This window comes from Neophocaena asiaeorientalis, unplaced genomic scaffold (assembly GCF_003031525.2).
Source record: "Neophocaena asiaeorientalis asiaeorientalis breed wild unplaced genomic scaffold, Neophocaena_asiaeorientalis_V1.1 scaffold197, whole genome shotgun sequence".
Lineage (NCBI taxonomy): Eukaryota > Metazoa > Chordata > Mammalia > Artiodactyla > Phocoenidae > Neophocaena > Neophocaena asiaeorientalis.
This window is the reverse complement of record NW_020174703.1, coordinates 6,620,508-6,642,007: the sequence shown is the minus strand read 5'-3', so window position 1 is coordinate 6,642,007 and position 21,500 is coordinate 6,620,508. Positions and strand designations below refer to the sequence as shown.

Sequence of the window (21,500 nt, the reverse complement as noted above, 5' to 3'; positions counted from 1 at the left end):
TTTATAGTTCTAGCTCTTAGATTTAGGTATTTTATCCATTTTGAATTAATTTTGGGTATGGCATGAGATAGGCATCCAAATTTATATTTTTGTTTGTGAATATGTAGTTGTCCCAGCAACATTTGTTGAAGAGGTACGAATTTTTCTTGGTACCTTTGTTGAAAATCAGTTGACATTAACGTAAGTGTTTATTTCCGGATTTGGAACTCTAGTCCATTGATGTATATGTCTGTTTTTATGTCAGTACCGCTGTGTGCTGTACACTGTATTATTGCAACTTGGTGGTAAGTTTTTTGTTTTTTTTTTTTTTTTAATTTTTTTTTTTTTTAATTAATTAATTTATTTATGGATGTGTTGGGTCTTCGTTTATATGCGAGGGCTTTCTCTAGTTGTGGCAAGCGGGAGCCACTCTTCATCACGGTGCGCGGGCCCCTCACTCTCGCTGCCTCTCTTGTTCTCTGCGGAGCACAGGCTCCAGACGCGCAGGCTCAGTAATTGTGGCTCACGGGCCCAGTTGCTCTGCGGCATGTGGGATCTTCCCAGACCAGGGCTTGAACCCGTGTCCCCTGCATTGGCAGGCAGATTCTCAACCACTGCGCCACCAGGGAAGCCCTGGTGGTAAGTTTTGAAATTGGGAAATGTGAGTCTTCCAACTTCATAATATTTTTCAAGATTTTTAAAAAAAAATTTTCTGGCCGCACTGTGTGGCATGCAGGATGTTAGTTCCCCGACCAGGGATCAAACTCATGCCGCCTGCAGTGGAAGCATGGAGTCTTAACCACTGGGCTGCCAGGGAAGTCCCTTTTCAAGATTGTTTTGGTTGTTCTGGGTTCCTTGCATTTTCAACTGAGTTTTAGAATCAGTTGGTCATTTTGAGCAAAACAGCCAACAAGGATTTTGATGGAGGATGTGTTGAATCTGTAGACCAATTTGGGGAGTATTGCTGTCTTAACAAATTAAATCTTCTGATTCATGAATATATCTTTCCATTTATTTAGGTCTTATTCAATTTCTTTCAACAGTGTTTTGTAACTTTCAGTGTGTCTTGGACATTTATTGTTAAATTTATTCCCAAGTATTTTCTTTTTGATGCTGTTGTGAATGGAAGTGTTTTCTTAATTTTAGTTTTAGATGGTTCATTACTAGTGTGTAGAAATCCCATTTATTTATATATGTTGACCCTGATTTATATACTGTGACCCTGTTTGTCCTGTTCTAGAAATTTTTAGTAGATTGCTTGGAATTTTGTATATACAAGATCATGTCATCTGCAAACAAAGATGGCTTTACTGCTTCCTTTTCAGCTGGAGGCCTTTAATTTTTTCCCCTTGCCTAATTGTCCTGGCTAGAATGTACAATGTATAATGGAAGTGGTGAGAGTGGAAATCTTTGTTTTGTTCCCACTATCAGAGGGAAAGCATTCAGTATTTCACCATTAAGTATGATGTTATAGGTTTTATAGATGCCCTGCTATGGTTTGAATGTTTGTACAATATCTCCCCAAAATTCATATGTTGAAATCCTAATGCCCAATGTGATGGTGTTTGGAGGTGGGGCCATTGAGTGGGGTGCTTAAGTCATGAGGGTGGAGCCCTCATGAACGGGATTAGTGCTCTTTTTATAAAAGAGACCTCACAGAGCTTCCTGGTGCCTTCTACCACGTGAGGACACTGTGAGGAGTCTGCAGTCTGCAACCCAGAAGAGGGCCTTCACCAGAGCCTGACCATGTTGGCCAGCACCCTGATCTTGGACTTCCCAGCCTCCAGAACCGTGAGAAATAAATGTTTGTTGTTTATAAGCTGCTGAGTCTGTGACATTTTGTTATAGCCTGAACAGACTAAGACATGCCCTTTTTCATGTTGAGGAAGTTCCCTTCTGTTCTTAATTTGTGGGAGGCTTTTTATGATGCATGTGTGTTGGATTTTGTCAAATGCTTTTCCTGCATTTATATCATGTAATTTGTATCCTTTATTAGTATAATGTATTACATAAATTGATTTTTAGATTTTAAACCAACTTTGCATTCCTGGGATAAATCTCACTTGATTCTGATTTATGATCCCATTTATATGTTACTGGTTTCAGTTTGCTAGGATTTTATTGAGGATATCTATGTTTGTATTCAGAAGGGAAAATAACTTGCTATTTTCTTCTGTTGTCTTTGTCTGGCTTTGGAATGAGGCTAATAATAGCCTTGTAGAATGAGGTGAAAAGTGTTGTCTCTTCCTTTGTTTTCCGGAAGAGGTTTTGAAGGATTGGTATTAATTCTTGTTTAAATGTTTGATAAAATTCACCAGTGAATCCATCTGGTCATTCATTGGTGGGGTGTGTGTGTGTGTGTGTGTGTGTGTGTGTGTGTGTGTGTGTATCTGTGAAGTTTTCCAGTTAGAAATTCAGATTTTTCCTTGTTATAAGTCTGTTGAGATTTTCTATTTTTTTTTTTATGAGTCTGTTTTGGTAGCTTCTGTTTTTCTAGGAATTTGTATATTTTATTTATCTAATTTGTTGCCATACATTTGTTCATAGTATTCTATTATACTGTTTAAAATTTCTGTAATACTGTTAGTGATGACCTGTCTTTCATTCCTCATTTTAGTAATTTGAGTGCTTTCTTTCTTTTCTTTTTTTGTTCAGTCTACCTAGATACTTGTAAATTTTGTTGATCTTTTCAAGGAACCAACTTTTGGTTTCATCAATATTCTCTGTAGGTTTTCTATATTCTATTTCATTTAGTTTCACTGTAATCTTATTTTTTATTTCTTCTCTTTGTTTTGGACATAGTTTGCTTCTTTTTCTAATTTCTTAAGGTACATGGTTAGGTTATTGATTTGAGATGTCTTCTTTTCTAGTATAGGTGTTTAGTTTTAAATTTTATTCTAAGCACTGCGTTAGCTGCACCTCATAAGTTTTGGTATGTTGTGATTTTCTATTCATTAAGCTCAAAAGTATTTTCTAATTTCTGGTATGATGGATTCACTTCTTTTGAAAGTGTGAATTGTTTAATTCCTATGTATTTTTAAATTTCAAAGATTTTCTTTTATTGAGATATAATTGACATATAACATTATATTAGTTTCAGATATACAACATAATGATTCTATACTTGTATATACTATGAAATGATCACCACAGTAAGTATAGGTAACATCCATCACTCACATAGTTACAGATTTTTTTGTGTGTGATGACAACTTTTAAGATTTACTTTCTTAACAACTTTCAAATATACAATACAGTATTATTAACCATAGTCACCATGTTGTACATTATATCCTCATGACTTAGTTTTGTTGTTGTTAATTTTTAATTGAATTCCACTGTGGTCTGAGAACGTTTTGTATGATTTCACTTCTTGTAAATTTATTGAGGTTTATTTGTGGCCTGGCGTGTGGTCTTTCTTGGAGAATGTTCCATGTGTTTGAGAAGAATGTGCATTCTGTTCCTTTTTGTTAGAGTGGTCTTTGGATGCGTTGGTTGATGGTGTTATTCAAGCCTTCTGTATCCTTGCTGATTTTTGTCTAGTTGTTCTATCAAGACTGGGGTTTTAAGTGTTGAACTATTACTGTTGAATTGTTAATTTCTCCTTTCTGTTAGTTTTTGCTTAATGAGCCTTGTGGTCCTGTTATTAAGTATATGTGTATTTATAGTCAGTATATCTTACTGATGAATTAACCCTTTTGTCAATAAAATGTCCCTCATTGTTTCTACAGACTTTTTCTTTTTTTGCTTTAAAGTCTATTTTGTCTAATACTGATAGAGCCCATTCCACCTGTCTTAAGGTTGCTGTTTGCATGGTACACCTGTTTCCATCCTTTTACTTTGAACCTGTTTATTTCTTTGAGTCCAAAGTGTGTCTCTGGTTGAGAGCATATTGTTGGATCTTATCTTATTCTGTTTAGACTGTTATAACAAAATATCATAAGACTAGGTGGCTTATAAACAAAAAACATTTATTTTTCAAAAGTGTTATAATTCCTGGGAAGCCCAGGATCATAGCACTCCCAGATTCAGTATCTGGTGAGGGCTTCCTGGTTCTTAGATGGCCATCTTTTTACTGTATCCTCAAAGGGTGGAAGGGATACTCTCTTGAACCTTTTTTATGAGCACTAATCCTGTTCATGAGGGCTCTACCCTCATGACCCAGTCACCTCCCAAAGGCCCCACCTCCTACTGCCATCACTTTGGGGGTTAGGATTTTAAAATATGAATTGTGAGGTGAAACAAACATTCAGAACACAGAAGGTCTTGTGTTTTTTTTTTTTTAATCTACTCTCACCATCTCGACCTTTGACTAGATTATTTAATCCATTCACATTTCATGTGAATCAAGGTGTCCTCTAGGCTGTGCTTCCTTTGAAGGCATTAAGGAATAATCTGTTCCATGTCTCTCTCCTCTCTTCTTCATGCATTCAGTCCTCCATATTTACATGTTTTCCCTGTATGTCTTCAGGTTGTCTTCCTTCTGTGTGTGTGTGTTTCTGCCATTTTTATAAGGATACCAGTCATAAGGTACAGGCATACCTTGTTTTATTGTGCTTCATGTTATCGCACTTTGGAGATAATGCATTTTTTACAAATTGAATGTTGCAGGCAACCCTGCATTTAGCAAGTCTGTCGGTAGCATTTTTCCAGAAACATTTGCTCACTTTGTGTCTCTGTGTCACGGTTTGGTAATTCTCCCAATATATCAAACTTTTTCATTGTTATTATATTTGTTATGGTGATCTGTGTCCAGTAATTTTTAAAATTCAAGTATAGTTGATTTACAATACTGTGTTTCAGGTGTACAGCAAAATGATTCAGTTGTATATTTTTTCAGATTATATTCCATTATAAGTTATTACAAGACACTGAATATAATTTCCTGTGCTATACAGTAAATCCTTCTTGCTTATCTGTTTTATGTATAGTAGTTTATACCGGTTAATCACATACTCTTAATTTGTCCCTCGCCACCTCTCCCTCCTGTTTGGTAACCATAAATTGGTTTTCTATGTCTCTGACTCTGTTTCTGTTTTTTTTTTTAAACATCTTTATTGGAGTATAATTGCTTTACAATGGTGTGTTAGTTTCTGCTGTATAACAAAGTGAATCAGCTATATGTATACATATATCCCCATATCCTCTCACTTTTGCGTCTCCTTCTTACCCTCCCTATCCCACCCCTGTAGGTGGTCACAAAGCACCGAGCTGTTTTCCCTGTGCTATGTGGCTGCTTCCCACTAACTATCTATTTTACATTTGGTAGTGTATATATGTCATAGCTACTCTGTTGCTTCGTCCCAGCTTACCCTTCCCCCTCCGCGTGTCCTCAAGTACCTTCTCTCCATCTGCATGTTTATTCCTGTCCTGCTCCTTGGTTCATCAGAACCATTTTTTTTTTTTTTAGATTCCATATATATGTATTAGCATATGGTATTTGTTTTTCTCTTTCTGACTTAACTTCACTCTGTATGACAGTCTCTAGGTCTATCCATCTCACTACAAATAGCTCAATTTCGTTTCCTTTTATGGCTGAATAATATTCCATTGTATATATATGCCACATCTTCTTTATCCATTCATCTGTCGATGGACACTTAGGTTGCTTCCATGTTGTGGCTATTGTAAATAGAGCTGCAATGAACACTGTGGTACATGACTCTTTGAATTATGGTTTTCTCAGGGTATATGCCCAGTAGTGGGATTGCTGGGTTGTATGGTAGTTCTATTTTTAGTTTTTTAAGGAACCTCTATACTCTTCTCCATAGTGGGTGTATCAATTTACATTCCCTCCAACAGTGTAGGAGGGTTCCTTTTTCTCCACACCCTCTTCAGCATTTATTGTTTGTAGATTTTTTGATGATGGCCATTCTGACTGCTGTGAGGTGATACCTCATTGTAGGTTTGATTTGCATTTCTTTAATAATTAGTTATGTTGAGCATCCTTTCATGTGTTTGTTGGCAATCTGTATATCTTCTTTGGAGAAATGTCTATTTAGCTCTTCTGCCCAGTTTTGGATTGGGTTGAGTTTTTTGATATTGAGCTTCATGATCTGCTTGTATGTTTTGGAGATTAATCTTTTGTCAGTTGCTTCGTTTGCAAATATTTTCTCCCATTCTGAGGGTTGTCTTTTCGTCTTGTTTATGGTTTCCTTTGCTGTGCAAAAGCTTTGAAGTTTCATTAGGTCCCATTTGTATATTTTTGTTTTAATTCCATTTCTCTAGGAGGTGGGTCAAAAAGGATCTTGCTGTGATTTATGTCATAGAGTGTTCTGCCTATGTTTTCCTCTAAGAGTTTTATGGTGCCTGGCCTTACATTTAGGTCTTTAATCCATTTTGAGTTTATTTTTGTGTATGGTGTTAGGGAGTTTTCTAATTTCATTCTTTTACATGTAGCCATCCAGTTTTCCCAGCACCACTTATTGAAGAGGCTGTCTTTTCTCCATTGTATATTTGTGCCTCCTTTATCAAAGATAAGGTGACAATATGTGCGTGGGTTTATCTCTGGGCTTTCTATCCTGTTCCATTGATCTGTATTTCTGTTTTTGTGCCAGTATCATACTGTTTTGATTACTCTAGGTTTGTAATATAATCTGAAGTCAGGGAGCCTGATTCCTCCAGCTCTGTTTCTGTTTCTCAAGATTGGTTTGGCTATTTGCAGTCTTCTATGTTTCCATACAAATTTAAACTTTTTTTTGTCTTAGTTCTGTGAAAAATTAATACTATTATTAATAAAGCTACTGTGAATATCCATGTACAAGTGCCTGTGTGGACATGTTTTTATTCCTTTTAGTTAAATCCCTAGGAGATGGGTTGCTGGGTCATTAAAAGTACATTTTCAACTTTGTTAAGCAACTGCCAAATGTTTTCCAAAAGCAATTGTGCCACTTTACATTCCCATCAGCAGTGCAGAAGCGTTTTACTTCCTCCACCCTCTGCCAGCACTTGTATGGTCAGTCTCTGTCATCATCCCTTTTAATGTATGTGTAGTGATATCTTATTGTGGTTTTAATTGCATTTCCTTGATGAATGATGATGTTGAGCATCTTTTCATGTGCTTCTTGTTCTTTTGTATCTTCTCTAAAGTGTCTGTTGAAATATTTTGCTGTCCTTCCCCCTTTTTTGAAAAGACAAACTTTTTTAAAGACTGGAAAGATGAGGTTAATGATATTGAGCACCTTTTTATGTGCATATTCGCTATTCATATGTCTTTCTTGTGAAGTGTTCAAATATATTTAAATATATAGAAATTTAAAAAATTTGACCTTTAATTTGTGGGGAAAAGATTGATGACTTCTGCCTTAGGATATTATTAGTCAATCAAATTACAGTAAAGCGAATTTATGAACATGAAATAAGTATTTTCACAGAGAATCCAAATTGTCTTTTTCACTTAGAGCCAACTATTAGAATTACCAGTAAAATCACCATTGGTGATTCTTATTTGGTTTGGGTGAATAGAAAAATGGCATTTTCCAACATTGGATATTTTCATATTTAAAATTATTAAAATTACCACTGGGATATTTTCCCAAATAATTTAGCAAATTACTAATAGTAGTTTTCTCAGACAAAAAGTATACCTTATATATCCTTAAGATTTTAGAAGTATTTTCATTTGATCATTTTAAGTTGTACAGTTGTAAAACCTATAAAAGAGTAGTCCTTAATGTAAAAATAATTATTTTTCACTAATCAATAGATAGTTTTTGACTGGGTAAAGATGTTTACCATTCTTTACAAAATTAATTGGTTGACATTTCTCTTTATGTAAATAGTATAGTACTTGCTTAGTATAGAAAAGAGAAATAAGGACAAGTTGAAAGAAAAAAACACAGCCAGTCACTCTTAAAATTTAAAGTAGAAGATTTTAAGAGACTAATAAGTAACATTCCATTAAGTGGCTTTATCATTGTTTACTTAACCATTCTGCTATTGCTGGGAATTTTTATGTTTTTAATTTAAAAAATTTTTAAATTTTTGGTTGTGTCGGGTCTTTGTTGTGGCACATGGGATCTTTGTTGCGGCATGTGAGATCTTTCGTTGGTGGTGCACAGCCTTCTCTCTAGTTATGGCATGTGTGCATTGTAGCATGCGGTTTTATTTTTCCCCTCTCTCTAGTTGAGGTGTGTGGGCTTAGTAGTTGCAGTGCGAGGGCTTAGTTGCCATGCGGAATGTGGGATCTTAGTTCCCTGACCAGGGATTGAACCTGTGTCTCGTGCATTGGAAGGCAGATTGTTTACTGCTGGACCACCAGGGAAGTCCCTATTGCTGGGAATTTAAATTTGCTTTCATTTTGTTGCTTTTATAAATAATACTGTGATGAATGTCTTCATGCATAGCTTTTTTCCCATTTCATATTTTTTTGGTACAGGACCAGGCGGGATTATTTTGTTAAGAGTATAACAAACACGCAAGATGTTGTTAACGTTTTCCCACATTTGCCTTCTCTCAGTCTCTTTTCATACATGTATGTAAGTGCATATCACATATGCATATTCATGTACACATTTTTTTTCGCAGAACCATTTGAAAGTAAGTCACAGATGTCAGGCACTTCACCTCTGAATACTTTAGCCTGCACTTCTTAAGAACAAGAAAATTCTTTTACATGATAACCACAATACATTATGAAGAAAATTTATAATAATTTCATATATCATGTAATATAAAGTCTAGAATCAGAATTCTCTAAATGTCCCCCAAAATGTCTTTTGTTAAAAAAATCTAGGATCAAATTGAGGTTCATGCATTTTATTTTTTGGTTATGTCTCATTAGTCTCTTAATCTTAGGATAGCCCCTGCCTCCCCCCGACCCCCCTAAACCATGACATTGATTTTTTGAAGAGTTCAGGCCAGTTGTCTTGTAGAATGTCCTACATTCTAGATTTTTATAATTGTGTTTGTCCTCATAATTTGGTTCATGTTACATTTTTTGCAAAAGTACTTCATAGCTGATGTCATTTGCTTATTGCATTATATCAGGGGATACGTAGTGTCTGCTTGTCCCACTGTTGGTGGCCTTACATTTGATCACTTGGTTAAGGTGGTAGCTACCAGATTTTTAGTTATAAAGGTGCCTTTTTCCTTCGTAATTAATAATCATTTGTGAACCTAATTATCTGTTTGCATTGTGCTGACACCAAGGTGGCTGAGCAGTGATGGGAAAAAAAATCACAAAACACAGTATGTTTATGCCATTATAAATTTGTGGTTATTAACCCTACTGGATTCCTCAACTTCAAGATAATCCTACTGTCAGCTTGTGTTCCCCCTCTCCACAGTGATGATTTGAAACCTTTTCTCTCCTCAAGCCTGTGTTCTTTTACCTTTTGTATCACTTTGAAAAAATGATCTTGGTTTCTGGAAGAAGGAAGAGGGGTTCTTCTCCCCCCATAAACCAGCACAGTGGAGCAGTTAAGAGTGCTGGCAACAGAGTTGAGAGTGTGTGGCTCTGGATCCCGCTCTCACCACTCACTCATATTACTACGGACTTAGTTATTAATCATTCTATTCTTGGTCTTCTCAGTTGCAGACGAATAATTACCATTATACTTCACAGAGTAGTTGTGAGGATTAAATGAAGTGTAAATCATTGTAGAGGTCTTAACATGCTTCCTGGTATATGGTGCATGTTCAGTAAATATTAGCTCTTTTTATGCTACTTCTTAAGAAACTTAATTATAAAGTTAATTATACTGTCTCCTGTATCTTCAGCCTCTCCTAGTCTGTTGACCTCTTCCCATAAGCACTGAAACTTACACAGATATTTTCTATCTTAAGCTAACTAACCAACCAATAACTAACTAAGAAGACCTTTCTTGCATCTCACATTTATCTTCAGCTCTTATCCTATATCCCCCTTTCGTAGCTGTTTGTCAACTGCCTACATTTGCTGTGTCTGTGTCCCTTTTCTTCTTTCCCATTTCTGCTCCCACCATTCCACTAAACTATCCCTAAGCACCATTTCCTCTCTAAATTCATTATTACCCTTTTCTCTTGGTGTTTTCTTTATTATTCATAAAAGGTCAAAGTTATCTTTTAAAAATACAGCTCTGGTCTCATGATTCTTTTGTTAAAACTAGGGGATTGATATTGTTGTTGACATTAAAGTTTCAAATCCTCAGTATAGTCCACAGGGTCCTGCCTAACTGCCCATCCTTATCTTATACAAATTTCCTCTTCACTCTAAGCACTTGAGCCAGGTAAGTCCTTTAATTTCCTTGAACAAGCTTTACTCTTGTCGGAGCATTTACATTTTGTCCTCCTTTTTGAACCACTCTCCATTTTCCACTTGTTTCCTTTGGACAGTTTCAGCATAAATGTCATATTCTCAGTAAAACCTTCCCTGATCTGGTTAAGAAGAAATGCAGCACCTGTATTTTCTGTTCATATTGCTCATCACAGCTGTAATTAAATAACTAATCGGGTAATTCTTCTTTGGAATGTAAGCTCCATGAAGGCAGGAACTGTAACTCTTTCGTTTGTTGCTGAATCTCCAGATTCTACTAGTACAGTTGTTTTGCTAGAAGGTATTTGGTAAGTATTTGTTGAACGAAGAATGAATTATTATTCATTCATAGAAATTTCACTCATCTCTTTATTCTTTAATGATAATTCTAAAATCTATAAACTTAGAGTATTTGGAGTTTCAGTGCGTTCTATAGAGGTTCCTCTGAAGACTTCTATCCCGCTTCTTCCAGATGATCTGAAGATACAGCCCCAAGTGGCTGCGGCAAACAAGTGATTTCTTTGAGCTCTGTTTTATATTAAAAATACATGAACATTTTGCTTTCTGTTTCTTAATATTATTAACATTTGTTAAACAAACAGTGCCTAAAACTGGTACTAGGGAATAGAATAGACACTCTTGTGATCACACATTTCCAATTCTTCCAGCCATTCCTCATTTGACATTGTCTCACATCTACTTGGTAGCCTGTTCACAGTCCTGAAGAAACTATATTTCATGGTTCTAGAACTGAACACAGTTCTTCAGGTATTATCAGCACATAGATATGTTGAATGAGTAATGGGCAAAATGTAATGAGGCAGAGCTGGAAGTGTTTGGATTTATCAGTTTTACTTTTGAAATTGGTGTAGGTACAGTAAGTTTTTTAAGTTGACATATTTTTAGAAATAAGGTAAAATTAAATGTATCTTAAGACTATGTAGGGTTAAGATTATAGATGTTGTACTGTTATCCTTAGTTTTAATTATGTTTTCCAAATCAAATACTAAAACAAAAATACATTTTTAGTGCAGAAAGTGGTTGCCTCTGTGACATGATGTGCAGATGTGTGTTGTTGTTCCACTTGTAGTGTGACCAAGCACAGATTAGTTACCAGCAATCCAACAGCTGTACGTGTGTGTGACCACAGATGTAGTATACTAGATAGAATTCTGAAGAAAGTCCCAATTTAAGTGACATGTGCTTTAGTTTTTCATGTATATTTGAGAATGATTAGGCATATTTTTTACTTATGATATTTACTACTCTGGTTAATTTCTTGAAGAACTGAATTTAGAATTCCTGGAAGTTTTCATTTGTTATAATTTGTGATGAATTCATGTATTATATAATGTTTAGTACTGTATGTATTAATTATTTATGTGTGTAACAGGCAACTCAAAGTTATGTTGACGAATGTCCTATGGACGGATTTAGGACGAAAATTCAGAAAGACCCTACCTAAAAATGATGCTAATTTATGTGATGCCAGCAAGGTGCAATCAGACTCATTGCCTTCGACATCTGTTGACAGCCTAGAGACATGTCAAAAATTAGAACCTCTTCACCAAAGCCTTAATTTATCTGAAAGGTATGTTGTTCAGTATTGATTTTGTTCAACTTACCGCAGTTGAAATAATTTAAGTCCAATAGTCTTCAAAATAAGATTGTTGGAAATGATCTCTAAGAAAATCTGCATATACAGGTGTGACTCCCTCAAATCTTAAAGTTGACAATTTAATTTACAAAGTTAATGATTCTTCATTTCATTAGATTGACATAGAATTATTATATTTTTTTTTTTTAGAATTATTTTTAAAAACAAGTATTCTTAGTGCATTTAGCTTAATAATTTGATTCACATGTACATATTTTTAGAGATTCACATATGATATAAAATGAAGAACTAGATATATATAGATGGGTAAGGACCTAGATTAAATATTTTTTGAAAGATGTGTTAAAGATGCAGAAAATAAAACAGGTATGTATATCTGTCTATATGTAGATCTTTTTAATTTTCTGCATCTTTAACATGCCTTTTAAATATTATTTAACCTGGGTCCTTACTACTTTTGACTTTGTGAGCTTCCTTGTATTTTACATGCATTTTTTTTAAAAAAGGAGATAATTTTGAAATATTACTCCCAGATTTTTGATAATAAATATGTGGTTTAATTTTGAAAACTAACATGTTTTGTTCTATATTTTTTAAAAGAATTATATATGAAGTTTGGGGCTAAAAATTAGGAATTAGCTCTGGGAATTTGTCATCTGTAACATATTAATAATATTTTTAATGTATTTCCACTTACGGTTTTAACCCTTAAATGAGTATTTTTTAGGGGAGGTATTTTGCTTTCAATTAGAATATCCTGTCATTAGCTAGATGGTGCTTTGGTTATTTGGTCTGTAATCTGATAACGATTTGTAAGTGCTTTAAGCCAAGATCCAGTGAAAACCTGTTAACTTTCAGCAAAATTATTTTAAATATTAAAGAACTCTGTCAAAACATCTGAACATAGTATTATGCATTAATTGTATTTTTAAAAAGGACACTTTTTTTTAATACATCTTTATTGGAGTGTAATTGCTTCACAATGCTGTGTTAGTTTCTGTTGTACAACAAAGTGAATCAGCCATATGCATACATAGATCCCCATATGCTCTCCCTCTTGCGTCTCCCTCCCACCCTCCTTATCCCACCCCTCTAGGTGGTCACAAAGCACCGAGCTGATCTCCCTGTGTTGTGTGGCTGCTTCACACTAGCTATCTATTTTACATTTGGTAGTGTGTATATGTTGATGCTTCTCTCACTTCGTCCCAGCTTACCCTTCCCTTTCCCCGTGTCCTCAAGACCATTCTCTATGTCTACTTCTTTATTCCTGTCCTGACACTAGGTTCATCAGTACCATTTATTTTTGGACTCCATATATATGCATTAGCATATGGTATTTGTTTTTCTCTTTCTGACTTACTTCACTCTGTATGACAGACTCTAGGTCCATCCACCTCACTACAAATAACTTCATTTCTTTTTATGGCTGAGTGATATTCCATTGTATATATGTGCCAAATCTTCTTTATCCATTCATCTATCGATGGACATTTAGGTTGCTTTCATGTCCTGGCTACTGTAAATAGTGCTGCAGTGAACATTGGGGTGCACGTGTCTTTTTGAATTACGGTTTTCTCAGGGTAAATGCTCAGTAGTGGGATTGCTGCGTCATATGGTAGTTCTATTTTTAGCTTTTTAAGGAACCTCCATACTGTTCTCCATAGTGGTTGTATCAATTTACATTGCCACCAACAGTGCAGAGGAGGGTTCCCTTTTCACCAAGGACACTTCTTTTAAAAAAGGCAAAAACATAAAAAGCTATGTAACAGGAATTTCCATACTAGATCATATCTGATGTAAATTTAACTTTCTAAAGCACCCAAAATCTTAGAGTCAAACAACTTAGCTTCAGTAATTTATGAAGCAGTTTGCTCTCATTGTCCTGGAGTCCGGTGTTTTTCCTCCTTAGTACAGGTGAGCTATTCCCTTACTGTGCTGCTAGACCTAAATAAAGGGGGCTAAAGGAATGACCCTTCCAATCCCTTTGATTCTCTTGAAAAGAAGCTTTAGCTCTCTTCCAAGTGACATCTGTCCCCTCATCCCATATCTGTCCTTTTTTCAATTAGATCAGCATGATTGGAAAAGTGTAATGTTTCATTCTCTTGGAATAGTTTTTCTCACAAGTTGTTAGCAGCTAGATTATGTGTCCATGAAATTTAAATATAATGTGAAGAGTCCCAATAAGATTCTAATTTGGTTTTTACTGTGTGTGTGTTGTTCTGTTCACTTACTGGGATGAACTACTAGTTAGTCCAGACTTTTTCCCTCAGCTCTAGGTGTCCTAAATTTAACTTGTTCCAAAGTGGATGCATCGTCTTTGTTCTCAGACTTGTTCCTATCTCTGTATCTCCTCCCTGTCTGAATATATGACTCCTCTTTACACTTAGTTCTTCAAATTAGAACTTGGAAATTGTCCTGGCTCCTCTTTTTTCCTTATCCTTTGTATCCAATCATTTATCATGTCTAGTTATTTGTACCTCCTAAATCTGTCTTGAAATGATCTTTTCTTCATCTTTATTGCCACTGCCTCAGTTCAGGCCCTGATAACTTTGTGCCTTTATTATTAGGATCGTAATTTGATTGGGCTTCCTGAGCATAGTCTTTTTCTTCTAGGTTATTTCTCTGTATTGTTGCTGAAGTATTCATTCTAAAAGGCAGATGTTACTTGTCACTCTCCAGTTTAACATCTTTCTGTGGCTCCACATAAAGTTTAGGATAAAGTTCAAATTCCTTACCTTGGCATACAAGGTCCATGATGATTTCACCTTTGACTATCTCTAGCTTTGTGTATGTCCACTCTTCCATATTTATGCTGTGCTTTAGATTTAGGAAACTACTGGTAGTTCACTGAATGTATAATGCTGTTTTATTCCTCTGAGCTCATGCTTTTTCTCTTTTCTTGGGAACAATTCTCCTTTTCCCCTTTACTGACTTATATTGAGCTCATTATATTTAACATTGAGCTCATTTCTTCTTTGATTCCACCTGCCACATCTGCATTTGATCCCTTTCTTTGTCTTGCTAAGCAGCCTGTTCCTGTATCATAGCACTCATCACACTATACTGTGATTTTTAGTTTCTCTGCTTCCCAGACAATAAGCTTCATGAGGGCAGGGACCCTACATTTTATTATTTTTCCTTGCACAGTACTGGGCACATACTAAACGCTCAATACATGTTTGCTGACTATAAGAAAGAGATTGCTTCTCAGCAGAGTTACATCTTCAGTCTCCTTGATTGAAATGTCTTTTCCTCCATCAGAACCAATTATCTGCTCTGTAATTTTGGGGACAATCAGGAGAAGAGGTATCACAAGGTTCAAATAAGAAAATTGGAGAACTGTTTAGGGTATAGCTTTAGTTAGATGTTTTCTTTGTGGGGCTTGCTATCTAGACTAGGAGACTGAGACTTTTACATAATGCTGTTTGTCTTATTGTCATTTTACTTAGGTAGGATTTCATTATTTCAGAAAGATGAAAGAGAGAAAAATTTATTTATTTATTTATTTTTTGCGGTACGCGGGCCTCTCACTGTTGTGGCCTCTCCCGTTGCGGAGCACAGGCTCCGGACCCGCAGGCTCAGCGGCCATGGCTCATGGGCCCAGCCGCTCCGTGGCATGTGGGAACTTCGCGGACCGGGGCATGAACCCATGTCCCCTGCATCGGCAGGCAGACTCTCAACCACTGTGCCACCAGGGAAGCCGTATTTTTAGTTTTTAACTTAAAGTTTAAATATTGAGTAAACCAAAATTACTCATTCATTCCCATAAATGTCATTTTTTTACTTCTTAAAAATTTTATTTACTTGTTTTTATTTTTTAATTTAAACTTTTAAATTTTATATTGGAGTATAGTTGATTTATAATGTTGTGTTAGTTTCAGCTGTACAGAAAAGAAGTGGCATTTTTTAGAAATTTTATGTGCGTTCTAGGATCTAAAGGTAGTGATCTAAGTAAGTTGCCTTTTAATGAAGATAGTTTAGCCTTTTAATTTCCGGATAAAGTTGAGAAGAAAAACAGAAAACACATGATACCAATCAATCTTGTTAAATAATGAAGAAAAGGGTCAATAGTTTTAGAAATATCAAATTATCAGTATGTGGGATGCATACATTTTTTTAAACAAGTAAACCATATTTTAGTGTAGGTTTTATCTCCTTATGTGGTTCATATCTATTTTCCTGGGAGAATATTTCCAGATCCTTATAAACTTTGGACATTAGGCAAGAAAGAGCCTAGTGGGAGACATGTGCAAAACTTTTGAGACGGTAAAGCATCCTTCTCCTGTTTTCATCTATTGGCACCAGAGATTATTAGAGAAATATTGACACAGTGTAACTATATTCTGTTAAAAAAAAGTTAGTTCCTGGTTCTTGGAATTCCCCTAAATGGCTTAATTATATTTATTCATGTTTTTCTTAAGTTTGCTTATGTTTGAAGTTTTAGAAAATTACATATTCCAGATATTGTGGTGGTAAGACTTTCTGGACACCCCGGTATTCTTGTAACCTTAAGACTTCTTTAAGCCAGTAATGTTTTAGTTGAGTGATAATATATTCACTTAAAATATAGCTTAGTAAAAGAAAAGAGCAAACTTAGGAAATCTGTGATCTCTTTAAGAAAGTAATTCAAAAATTAAAATTTTTTTTTCTTTGTAGCTTAAGAAACTGATTTAGAAAGTAATATTTTGAATTATATCATCTGGGATAAGAATACATTTATAGGAACCCTAAAAAAGACCCGGTGCAGCCTAAATAAAGAAATGACCATTGTTAACAAAAAAAAAAGAAAATGTTTTGATCAAGAAAAAAATAAGTTACATAGCACAGTTTTAGAAAAGCATTCATCTAAATTACAACAAAATAAAAACTAAATTAGCATTGTAATTTTTTTGCTTGTTATTTATAGCTTTATTACCAGATGTAATTGTTATCTTTCAACAAGGGTTCCATTTCTTTAAAAATTTGCTCTTAGCATCAAGTATGTCTTATTAGCTTTTATCAGTTTTTCAAAGTTTTTCCCCGTTTATTAAATTATTTCAATCTTATATTTACCTTGCTACCAATATGTGGGGGAGGAACTCACAATTTGTGATTGAAAAAATTAAGAACCAGAGAAAATAACCATGTAGAGACACAATCAATAAATGATATTACTTCTCAGGCTGGTATACTTTCTGTTTCATCTCACTGCATTACAAAATTTGTTTCTCCTTTGGTTTAACATATTATATGTTAAAGTGTGATTTCATAATATTAGTAAGTAAAGTTAAACAAATTCTGTTTTACTTACTGATACTAGTTGCATACTTGGGAAAAAATTGGATGGACTGTGTGAAATGACATTTTTCCGTCCTTCCTTATATATTGCGATAGTATGAGAGATGAAGTCTACACCTTTATATATTTCTTGTGAAAATTCAGAATCTTTTGAAATGCTGGCTAGCCCTAGAATTTCCATGGCAGTGCTAATTTATAAGTTGTACACCAAAAGACAGTTTAGGTATTATGAACTTAGTTATTACTTTGTAGATTTCTTTTCTGTAAGGCTTTCATACAGAGCTCTCTGTTTCTTCAAGGTACACAAATTACATAAGTTGAGAATAGCTGATGAAAGATGTTTGGGCTATGGTTAGTGTTATGAAGAGCTAGGTGTACTGTAGGCATTGCTAACTATTTAACTATATACTTTTCTAATAAAATATTTTCATTAAGATTGCAGAGCATGATGAATTATGACAATCAAGCACTAATTGAAAAGATAATTTATAAGTTTGAGCAAGACTTCAATAATAGGAAAATTAAAGTGAGCTTCTATTTATTGTATATTTACTGTGTGCCAGGACTTGTGCTAAACTGCTTTACATCTGTTATTTCATCTAATCTTTATAATTTTTTGAGGTAGATATTATAATTCTCCCTATCTTTGAGATGAGGAGATCGAAGATAAGAGGTATAAATTATGGTAAGTAACTTATCTAAGGTTATATAGTTACTAGGTGCTGAATTCAGAACCCAACCTTATGTTTGACTCCAGAGTCCTTGGTCTTAACCTCTGTGCCATACTGCTTTTCATTCTTCTGACCTTTAATTTTTTAATAAGTAGGTATTGGACTTTATTACATATTTTATGTGATGTCTAATTTATTAACCTTTAAATATTCTACTTATTTAAAAAATTTTTTTCTTGTGGCATTTGTTCACATAGTAGTAGAATGCTTTCTAATTGAAGGGTGTATCATGGTAGACATGCTGAGATAGTTCCCTGAACCTTCTGATAGCTTCAGAGGCCCTCTAGGGCTCTTGTGCTTTAGAGATGCGGGTTCTACTGCAGTTTGGTATATAATCTTTTCAAGTGGTTTTTGGGTGAATTTTGACATTTTTCTCTTCTAGGAAAGACTTTCAGCTATTTGTTTAGCTTAAAAATTCTCATTTATCCTCTAAGATTCTTTTTTCATAGCTCTGCTTTTTCTTCCTTCAAAATCTAGCAGCAAAACAAACCATAAAAGAATAGAATGATCATTTATTATTCAGAAGCTAATTCTAATCTTTACAATTTTTCCTTTTCCTTGCTGATATTTGTATTTTTTGTTGTTGTTGATTATTCTCTTCAGTACTTTTTATAGGACTAATCTTCTATGGACTCTTTCTCTCATATTTGGAAAGACAGCTTTTTTTTTTTTTTAGGGACTCAACATTAAAAACACATTTAAACATACTATAGTCAGGCATTTGAACAGAGGTACTAAATTATAGCTGATATTTCTTTGGTATTTCTTCCTCTGTGCCCCAAATTTTCTCTTTATAAACACTACGGTTCTTGGATTATTTTCATTATGAGCCACATTTTAGAATTCAGTAATGATAGGGGACCATAAAAAGAGTGTATCATCTGCTCTTAAAATGAGCTATCAACTAGTATATCAGATTCTCTCATCTCTTAAAAGTAAGTAAAATTTTAATTGTGCCAAACTATTTGGAAAAAAATAGTTCTTACCCAATAAAATTCTTTCTTCTAATATTTCTGCATTTTCCCTAAAGCATTGAGAACTGTAGTTGAGTTTTCTTTAGTGATTTATTTCACAGCAATTCCTAGTGTGAGGTCAGACAGAAGAAATCTTGAGACTCCTTACTGGTCCTGTATTGTCTTCATTCCTACTTCAACTCGAGGATTTTAAGAAGGGTTCTGTCAGACATCAAATATACAAAGCAGACAATAATAAATAGGATTCTTAGAGATTTAAATCATGAGGGGAGATAGAAAAATATCTGTCCTCCTCTCCCCACAGTTAGTGGTTGTACTAAATGGCTAACTTTCTTTGCTTTCTTCCTTCACTCAAACTCTGAGTTCAGAGAGTTATATTTACTGCTAGCCTTGTTTTTAGATCATATACTGGTTAATCAACCCAGTACATTTTTTTGTGGAGGTTGTGCTGGAAATGGATATTTTTAAAGTTTCCTGAAGTATCTCCAGAAAAGCTCAGTTATCTTGATGCTGTGGCAGGTTAGTATTGAGGATGCAGTGTAATGGGATAAAATTAAAAGAACCAAAAGATAATTGGCCCAGGTCCTTCTTCCAGGAAGAGTTGCTTATACTTGGGCAACCATTTAACTTTTCTGAGCTTTGAGTTCTTCATGTTTAAAATAAAGAGAAGGCTAAGTTATTTTAAAGTTCTCCTATGAGTTGAAATTCTACGTTATGTGGAACATAGTGAAAAGAACACAGTGCCTCTGTGTAGTGAAAATAGAGTACCTCTGAGAACTACAGCAGATGTAACAAAGTACAGGGAAGCTCACATTTTTTTTACTTAGACAAAAGTACTCTGGCCCTTTCTAGGTGTTATGTATTGTCTCTCACAAAAGGTCAATAAAGTGCTTCAAGTGACATATGGGTAACAGTCAAAGGGGACATCTGATAAAGAGGAGATAGGAAACTTAAAAAATACACTAATGTGAAGTAAAAAAATCACAAAATAATTTGGCCTGGGCCAGTCAATTCAGGACAGATAGTTGCCTTGAGGGCATCATTGTAGTGTGGAAAAGAACATCAGTTGTTTATAGTAACAACTGGCTAACCAGGAGAAGATTAGGCTCTCCTCTTCTGTTTAAGGATGATATGAAACCACCACTTTAAAAAAGTTTGGAGTGTTAAAAATTACACTTCACTAAACATTTATTTTGTTGACCCTTTTCCCTGGTGCTATTATATAGAGTATTTATTACCATCAGTATATGTGCTGTTTCACTTAAGGACTCTATCATTACCATAGATACAATCTGAATGATGTCTTCCTTATTGGATTTAGCATTTGTCATTTACCAATTATGAGTATTGTTATTTACCAAGGACCTTTCTGTTGAAGGAGAAGAATAAAGATTTATTGAATTGGTTTGTAGTATCTGTGTTTTTAATAACTACTGGAAAAGAAAAAGCATTTTTTTAGAAAAACTGGTTAAAATTTTAAGCAACCCCAATAGCATCCGCTAAGTACAGTTAAGCCATTATAGTGGCATGCCAATCTATGCCAATTTATAAGATATAAGTATTTCTAGAAACAAAAAAAAGAGTGTTCATCCAACATTTTGAGTTTTTATGGGCTGATTTCCAGGGTGGTATAATTCTAATAGCTTACTTGTACTGAGTTGAAAATGCTTGAAAATTCAACTTCCTAGAATTTTTTTTACTGCAAATTTCAGTACAGTACAGTGTTTGTTATTTTATATGACAGGATACCCAGAGTTATATTGACGAATGTCCTGGGAACGGAGTTAGGAAGAAAATACATAAAGACCTCACCTGTAACTGAGGCCAGTTTGGGTGATACAGACAACTTGCACTCAGAGCAGCTTTCTTCATCATCTGATGGCAGCCTAGAATCTTGTCAAAATCTAAATCCTCACAAGAGCTCCTTTTTATCTGAAAGGTATGTTTAGTGATAACTTTACTCAAAATAAATATTTTACTTATTCTCATGAGCCTTCCTCTATTCTTCCCCCACAGATATGTTACTGCTAAATGAGAGGCAGCCGTGCTCTGATGGCTAGTATAACTTTTCTCCCCTGGTGGCTGGAACGGCCATTGGAACCAACAGTCCATAGCTAATAATCAGTTTCAGACAGTACCGGTCACTCTACTTGTGTTTTGGGAAAATGGAGGCAGACTCTTAATGAAAATTTAGTTACCTATTTCAGTTTATTTGTCTGGTATAATTGAAATTCATTCTCCTGACATCTGTCTATTCCTTCTCCTTCTTTGTCCTATTCATCCATCTGGCTGTCTCTCTATCCATCCATCCATCTGTCCGTCCGTCCGTCCATCCACATCCATCTTTTCTTTTTTTTTTCTTTTTGCGGTACGCGGGCCTCTCACTGTTGTGGCCTCTCCCGTTGCGGAGCACAGGCTCCAGACGTGCAGGTTCAGTGGCCGTGGCTCACGGGCCCAGCCGCTTCGCGGCATGTGGGATCTTCCTGGACCAGGACACGAACCCGCGTCCCCTGCATCGGCAGGCGGACTCTCAACCACTGTGCCACCAGGGAAGCCCCCCTCCATCTTTTCTTATTCACTATTTGTATACTCATATTCTAGAACTGTACCTGGCCATTAAATATCTGCTGAATGTATGACTGAATGCATTCTTCACAAAAAATGGCCTGAGATAGCTGAATTCCGTT

At 35.1% G+C, this 21,500-nt stretch overlaps 1 protein-coding gene across 8 annotated transcripts in view; it reads left to right on the top strand.

Annotated features, from left to right (window-relative positions):
• The window catches only part of SENP7 (SUMO specific peptidase 7), a 171,803-nt gene that overhangs the window by 73,943 nt on the left and 76,360 nt on the right, over window positions 1-21,500 (top strand). For 6 of the 8 annotated variants that reach the window (XM_024759197.1, XM_024759200.1, XM_024759195.1 and 3 more), the window contains 2 exons: window positions 11,607-11,804; window positions 20,558-20,752. The exons of 1 other annotated variant lie outside the window; for it this stretch is intronic. In XM_024759197.1, the coding sequence (XP_024614965.1) occupies window positions 11,607-11,804; window positions 20,558-20,752 (393 nt within the window). The remainder of the gene's footprint in view (window positions 1-11,606; window positions 11,805-20,557; window positions 20,753-21,500) is intronic. One more of the 8 variants, XM_024759201.1, reaches the window with a different exon arrangement.